This window comes from Triticum urartu, chromosome 4 (assembly GCF_003073215.2).
Source record: "Triticum urartu cultivar G1812 chromosome 4, Tu2.1, whole genome shotgun sequence".
Taxonomy (NCBI): Eukaryota; Viridiplantae; Streptophyta; class Magnoliopsida; order Poales; family Poaceae; genus Triticum; species Triticum urartu.
Window position 1 is genome coordinate 19,017,435 of NC_053025.1, and position 8,122 is coordinate 19,025,556.

Below are 8,122 nucleotides of genomic sequence, written 5' to 3' on the forward strand. Positions count from 1 at the left end.
CAGAAATTTAGTTCATGCCAGTCATTTTTCCCACTCAATCCAGAGATCACCAGCCTTCCTTTGGCGATCAACTGGAAGTAGAAATAAGCGCGACCTACTATGATGCAAAAATGAACAAACCCACCAACCAACATCCTTAATGGACTATCAATGGATAACCTTACTAGTTAAAGGTGCATCACGAAAATTCTTTCTTCACATGTGTTTATGTGGTGCATGTTCAGAAAACTTGGGGGAGGAAGACAAACTCCTGACATACCTTTCTACTCTACGTTAGCACCTTCAAGAGCCTGAATGCACCAGTAGCAGCAGTGACAAAGCACCTTCTGGGTTGATTATTGCTTGTAAGTGGCGAGGTTCTTCGCACTGGACCAAGTTTATGATTTGGAGTTGTTGTAGATCCATTGGCTATTGAGTTACTCAGAGAGACATGGAGTTGTCCATGGTTAACACGAGACCTAGGATCTGAGCTTGCATGGGCTGGATACACCTTCAAAGGAACCCGAGTTTGTAACACTGATCTCCAATATGGGAAAAAGCTTCTCTTTGTATACGTGGGATCCCATCCTCCGCCTACTTTCTTTCTCACAGCCTGTCACATATTTCAGTAGAGGTACATCATAAAAAAATAGAAACATCCATGCTTCCAGCCAGTACCTCTCGCTTGAGATGTACTCCCTCCATCCCATAATATGATCTTATATTATGGGAAAGGGAGTATTATGTTGATCAATACACAACATTGGTGTTGCATCATTAGATATAAATGATCTTACTGCAGTGTAGTAATTAAGTAGCATGCTTAAGCAACATAAAAAGCTGTTGAACCAGCACAATGCATGGCACAAAAATCACAACTGAAACATGCTTTTGTTATTGCCTCCAACAATTATGTTACACTGCATCTTCTTCTATCAAATCTTTCTCACAGGCAGCAAATAAATTTCAGATGCAGCAGATCATTCAAGAACACTAAGGTGTTGGAAATAACAATAATGTGCAAGCCCCCTTGGTGAAGTCCCAATGTTGATGTTACTTGGAACTTACATAGTTCAGGTATGTTATTAAATTAATTAAGCCTACTTTTTATTGCATTTACCCCTTTTCTTTGGTAAAAAAACCTGATGGGAAACACATTAGGATGGTAGGGATGAACCACGGTTGGAATGCCGTGGCGTTGCAATAGGTGATACGTATTTGGAGGCAACTCAAAGTTGGTATTTAGCTTCCATAGATTGTTAGCTTAGGTGGTGCCGGACGTGTTCCACATGTAAATAGCAATATAATGGTGGACTTGGGGTTCTTTCCCCCTTTCTTCTTTAATGAATGATACGCACTCTCATGCGTATTCAAGAAAAAAAGAAGAGAAAAATATGCATGTAGTTTCTAAACGTGTGTGTGTGTGTGTGAACGAAAAAGAAATGAACGAATGATGTCAAGTGTGTGTTTGTCTGATGGAGCAGGTGCCCTCTGATCATGGAGTGTTAAGGACCTACTACTGGAATCCCCTACTACATACTTCTTAAACTAACCCATCCATCTCTTGTATAGTTGCCAGAAACGGTCTCTAGTTGGCAGCACAATCACGTCATCTTGGACCAAATAGCACCCTTCAAACCACAGGCTCCAAGAAGGGAATGTGGCCCGCAGTGCGGAACTTGAAGATCATTGCTGGGCAGGCTGGGCAGGCCAAACAGAAGAAAATAGCATGTGGCAGGTGTTCCAAGGCCAAGGAGTAAAAAAAAATAGTGTACAAATTCCAAAATGCTGGGCGGGCAGCGGCCCAGCCGTACTCCACAGGTGGTGACCCAGACCCAGCCCAACCCACACCAGGTCAAACTTTTACCATCATCCGCAGGCGCCTGCCGTATAAATACCACCTCACTAGGTTATTCTAGGCTGGTATTTAGATGTTTTGTAGCTCGTCTAGAAGCAGCTTGAACCTGTCCAGGTTCAGTAGCCAAAGTCCATTAGAACATGAAATAACTTGTACTCTATAAATATGGCTGAATTCGCTGCTACAAAGCTGCCCAGCTTTGCAGCACCAACTGTGCTCTAGTTAGTAACCCATTTGTGCTGCCACAAGGAGTAGGCAAAGCTGCTTGGTACTGCTGCACCAAAATCAGTATTAAGGTATAATGGGTAACCCATTTGTGCTGCCACAAGGTGTAGGCAAAGCTGCTTGGTACTGCTGCACCAAAATCAGTACTCCCTACTTCCTATTTTAAGGCGCCTAAACTTTTGCACGAAAATTAGCATACGACTGAACGATCTCCTCTAACGAAGTGGCTGAACAATCCAAGAAAAAAGAAAATGGGTGTGAGAGAAGATGGCCGATCTAGTACTAGCGATAGTTAGCAGAAACTAACAGTACGTGAGAATAACACGGGTTGGGAGGCTTATGCGCCTAATATTGTGGGATTTTCTAGAAAAGGTTAGGCGCCTAAGATTTTGGGAAGGAGGAAGTATTAAGGTATAATGGGTTACCTGTGTTTGTGTAGTGTGCTGCTGTGCCATAAGGGAGAGGCCGTCATTTCCAACAGTTGTGACCTGGAACCGAGATTAGGCCAAGATGAGTACAGTCAGAAGTCAAGAAAACAGGCTTTGAAATAGTATCTGAAAGCGTTCATGGGATTTGTCAATTTGGGAAAATTTTACTTCCTCACGTATTCTTAAAAAAAGTTGATGTAAGATAAAATAAAATGAAAGGAAAGGGCACATATTCTTATAGCTTTCTTTCTTTTTGCTGCCACAATATCATTACTCGTTACTGAACACCATCGGTCTATTAAAACTAGATCAACCCCAGATTTGATTATCTTTACCTTCTTCTCTGCAGCATTCAGCTTGGCTGATTCCATAACTGCCATGTTTGCATCTGTAAGCCCTATTATCCAGTTTAAAAATAAGGGGAGAGATTAAGACTCAGTTTGTTAAACATAAAAAGAATCGCTTGAGCCCAACACACCTTTGCATGACTCTCCGTTTGACTTTCTGCAGTCATAAGGCTGGCTTCAAGAAGTTGAAGACAAAATAAAATAATCAGCAAAATAACCATTTATTCACATAGAAATTTATTGTGTGAAGCAATACAAAGAATAGTACAGGTTTATAGTGTCCATAAGATCTCCAGTAGGGCAAAATCCACACTCCTTGAGAATAGATGAAACATGTTGAAAGACCTCCACATGGGACACCTACATAACATACAAGAGTTGTATAAGGCAATATATCTGTAACATAGATCTACTGTATATACAATGTAGCAATTATATAACCAATTGTAAGCAGCAAGATGATGGAAAGAATTGTTTGGAGGAGAAAACTGCAATTGTGCGATATGAGTTGGAAGGCAATAGAACAGTGCGCAAAGAGTTATCGCATTCAATTCACTACATGATAAACATATTCGGATTCATCTAGACTACTGTATCATGTCTATACAACAACAACAACAACAACAACAACAACAAAGCCTTTAGTCCCAAACAAGTTGGGGTAGGCTAGAGGTGAAACCCATAAGATCTCGCGACCAACTCATGGCTCTGGCACATGGATAGCAAGCTTCCACGCACCCCTGTCCATAGCTAGTTCTTTGGTGATACTCCAATCCTTCAGGTTCTGTGTATCATGTCTATCTTAAAGCAAAATCTGTTAACCTCCACAAGTTCTGTGTATTTAACTACACATTATAATCTATCTAGACGCTTCAAAGGTACGAGTCAAGAACTGCATCACAATTCTGTATATTTAACTACACGTCACAGTTATTCAAATTCCAACTATTTCAAATCAATTTAATTGTTTTGTTTTGGTTTCCCAAAGAGAAAGGTGTCAATTTCTTCAGGCTGTATGATCCAAATGAAGTGCAGACAAACTTAAAAAGGTTAGTCATGAACTGCATACACCTAGTGTTTGTTGAACTACATTGAACTGTCCTCCGGAATCACCGACAAGTTGCTGTAATGAGCTCCAACCCCCTGTTTCTTGGAGGACCTGGAGTTTCTAGGCTAAATAAAGTATCTTAAGCATAAATTTTCAGTCTAACATGGATAAAGAAGGCTCATGTCAACGCCTTTAATATACCCCAGCTCCAGCACCTAGAATTTTTGGAGCTGGGAGTCATGCCAAACAGCTGCCACCATAAAATATGGAAGTACTCATTTTACCAAATTATCTGCCACACATCCAGTAAATAAACAGAGAGAAATGACAAAAGCACATGTTCTGTATTCATGCACCATGCAACAGCATTAACCAAACACTTGATGTTGATACGGGCAATTTTACTGCTAAAAATGATACAAGGCAGTGACAAAACCAGAAAATAGAAACAAGTGAAGCCAAGAACAAACAAAATTGGCACTTCACACTATACTCATGTCAGATAATATTAATATGGAGAAGAGTGTTTCTGTCACCAATGTGCTCACTATTTATGCATGCATTAAGTATTCATTGTAAGACTGGCATTTCCATGACACAAATGCATATGGTACTGGAAAAGGAGCTAACATGCTCCTTCTACTTGTAGTGTGTGAATTCAATGCAGAAAGCATAAAAAATTGTACCTATCATGAACTCATATAGCAATCTCCTTCGCAATGTAATAATATCAAGCAATGTCTTAGAAGATAAAGCACAAAAGGTGCTCTTATAGTTTGTTTGTCTGTTCGATGATGAAGATAAAAGGTGCTCTTATAGTTTGTTTGTTATCCATATACTCATCCACACCAGACAGGGGATCTGATGTGGTTGAGTATATGGATAACTAATAACAGGCTGATTGTTACTAATACTTTTGACATAGAACATTTCATTTAATAGCTATTATAACGGCATTACTCTCATCAATTATTTGCTCTTGTTTCATTATCTCTGCCATCACCTTTCCCAAGTGTTCAGAAATAAGAGGGGTTTGTATCCCATTGCATTATATGACAGGCTAAACATTACAGCAAGAATCAGCTATTCAACCAACAAACCGATGTAAAGTGGATGGAAACTTTCCGAATCTAAGTAGCACCTTGGGTTTGAGTTTCTTTCAATTAACAAGAACAGAATTCACAAACTACACATTCTCACACATATTATCAGGAAACTAAACTTCTTTTAGCATGAGCTGCACTGATAGGCCAACAGGTCAACCACTCAGTTCAGCAGAGCCACATGTGGTACGACATGTTATTCATAGTTGTCCAGCTGGTAAAATGTGCAGCTTTATGATAACATTAGCACAATAAGTACAAATCTGGTATAAGGGCTCGAAAAAGTACAGCATTATTAGTTTCAGTTGAGGTGAGAATTATCTTCTTGCTAAGACGGAGCAAGTATAACATTTTTATTTTCAGTTGAAGTGAAAATTATCTTCTTGCTAAGACTAGGGCATGTATTAAATATTAAGTGAAAGGCATCAGAGGTACTGCAGCCGCAATATACCGAAAACACCTTACCACAGAATGCGCTTGAATGTATGCAGAAAGATCTTCACCGGCATGGGAAATTACATCAACAAGCAGCCATGCACAATCGTTAAGCGTCTTCCTTTCCTCCAGAAGCTCCTGTGCCATTCCAAGTGAACCTTTCTCGTTTCTCAAGGCATATGAATGCCTCGTTATACACTTCTCGATGATTTCAAACCCATTTTTCTTACTACTGCCATTTATCTTGGAAGAACTAACCCCACGGATCTGCTCTTGAGCAGCCAGTAGTAGAACAGCAGACTGGATAATTTTTCCATCCTCAATATAATTCCAGAGCTCTTCGAGTAGATTATTTGTTTTCTCTGCAAGCAGTCTAATTGTGTCCAAGAAGATCTTCTGTAAAACAACAAGGAACAATAATCTAAGTCCATTCAGCATTCATATGCAAGCAAGCAATGTTGAATAATCTTTCTATATATCAATGTGTTTCCTCCTATCAAAGTAAATATGGATTAGGGACAATCTCCAAGGCAAAGAAAATAAAATTAATTACTAGCAACAGTTTTTGTATATTTTATTGATGAAGTTTTATCCTTTACTATAAGAAGATACACTGCACATGAAGCAAGACAAGAAGGATTAATAAATGTAAACTTTACTTTCTCTGACAAGTTGAGATGAAAGGATGCCCGGTACTTAGTATCACTAATTTCATTATAACCTGTCAGGGGTTTCTGACAGGTTGAGGTGAAAGGATGCCCGGTACTCAGAACCATAGTTACTCTTTACGTCATGCTGCAAAAGTAGTAATTCGTATAGGGAGGGAAGTGAAACAGACCATTTCAGGTAGACACAGCAGATGAATAAGCTTGTAGACATAATCCTCATGATTCTGGCTGCGAGAAGGATTGTCCTCCAGATTGTCCTCCAGATACTTATGCAGGCAAGTATTCTCAACTGCGACATGGAGCGGGAGTAGATTCTCAATGACATCATTGCCAACTGTGCGCACATTGGCTGATGCACCATGGCGTAAAAGCAGCTTGATCATGTCAACAGAGAACCTTTCAGCAGCTTCATGGAGCACGAAGTATCCATATTTGTTTATGCAGTTGGGATTGGCGTGCATCCCATAGAGCTCAGGTGCCATGCCCTCCAATACGACTTTTGCACATCGCAGGGCATTGAAACTGACAATGAAGGTTAAGGTTTGTGCGGTGATGGTAAGATAAGAAGACATGCCCTGGCCTTCACAGTTCTCGAAAAATCGGAGGAAGCACCGGACACTATCCTTTACAAGGATGTGCTCCAATTTGGCATATATGTCCAAGAAGGCATCACCCACAAACTAGATGAGTCCGTCACAATTGAAAAAGGTGAAAGGCGTCAGTTATCCAACTAAAAACACCACAAAATAAACTGTCTTTTGGTCTATGGAGGTGCTGACAACAATTGAAACAACAAAACCTTGTAACGCAAACAAGTTGGTGTGCACTGAAGATAAAACCAAACATGAGGCACCAACAAGGAGAGAAGGAAAAGTAAGGGGATCTAAAGCTAGCATGGTTCAGGCATGCGAATCCACATGTTCCTATCCAAGCTTCATATATGACAACAACAAACATATTGTTTCAGTAGACTTAAGTACCCTATAATATTACAGGGTTAAACAAAATAACTAATGTAATGGAATGAGTCATCAATCAAATTATGTAAATGAAGGTAACACAAACCTTGGGAGCAGGGTCTGGGATGATTATGTCATTTGCCATGGACTTGGCGATCTTAACTTCCCTTTCTAGCATAAGCTGAAAGAGAGAATGTCAGGAGTCAGCACTGGAAAAGAAAAAATAAGGCGAGAGGAATATCACACAGATGGATAGTTATCATACCTCCTCAACCTTTTCCAAATCAAAACCCTCAGTAACTTCAAAACAAGGGATAGGGGGCTTCGGATAATCATTTCTTACTGTGATTGCTTTATCTTTATCATCTTTGCCCAGGGCAAGTAACTCATTTTTCCACAATGCATTAAATTTTGATCCCATCCTTCCGTTTTCCTGAAACAAGTTTAATATCGAATTATGTTCCAAACAAGATTACTACAAGGGCCACTGAAATAAATCCAGGAAGACCCTGAGATAAAATGAGTCCTATCTAAAATGGATCGCGGATCACTGAAACATAAACATATGCTGCAAATAGAAAATGATGTATTTACTCTGTAAATCCAGAAATGTAACAATGCTAAGTGTGAAATGAAGGGCCGCACAAATTTCTCAGATACAAGTTGAACCAAGTGATAGAAACTCTGGTGCATAGACATTATGGAAATCCAGAAACCAAAAGTTAATTTGATGTTACAGTTGAACAAGTATAAACGATATTCACTGGTTAATGACTCCCACGAATAACTAAATTGGCCTTGCTGATGCCACCTGAAGGACAACGGGACATCTTCACATGCAAGGAACGACTACTAACTAAACAAAAAACAGTAGTTACATTTTGAGTATAATATTTACTTTCATATAAGAAACACGTCATGAATCAGTGCTTATATACAACTCGCAGAGTACATACACACAGATGGCTAGGAAGCAACACTGAGACTAAATACTGCGCCGACAAAACAAGGTGCAGGAAAAATTAAGCTTTCAGTCCAAGGTTCAGATTCGACATTTTGACATGAGGAACAG

At 39.6% G+C, this 8,122-nt stretch overlaps 1 protein-coding gene across 1 annotated transcript; it reads right to left on the bottom strand.

The window, feature by feature from the left end:
* Window positions 1–268: 268 nt before the first annotated feature.
* On the bottom strand, window positions 269–7,228 carry LOC125554548. Its single transcript, XM_048718072.1, has 7 exons — window positions 7,157–7,228; window positions 6,262–6,771; window positions 5,454–5,819; window positions 3,106–3,197; window positions 2,969–3,012; window positions 2,826–2,887; window positions 269–592 (listed from the first exon to the last, which is right to left on the bottom strand). The coding sequence occupies exons 1-7, from the start codon at window positions 7,226–7,228 to the stop codon at window positions 269–271; spliced, it is 1,470 nt and encodes a 489-aa protein (XP_048574029.1).
* Window positions 7,229–8,122: the final 894 nt, after the last annotated feature.

What these genes read in the sequence shown, in the direction of transcription:
- LOC125554548 (XM_048718072.1), bottom strand. Translation starts at nt 7,228, where the DNA reads ATGCTAGAAAGGGAAGTTAAGATCGCCAAGTCCATGGCAAATGACATA. An exon ending in TGCTGTGTCTACCTGAAATG is followed by an intron (nt 5,820 to 6,261) that starts GTCTGTTTCACT and finishes GTTGTTTTACAG; the next exon opens with AAGATCTTCTTGGACACAAT. An exon ending in ACATTCAAGCGCATTCTGTG is followed by an intron (nt 3,198 to 5,453) that starts GTAAGGTGTTTT and finishes TATGTTATGTAG; the next exon opens with GTGTCCCATGTGGAGGTCTT.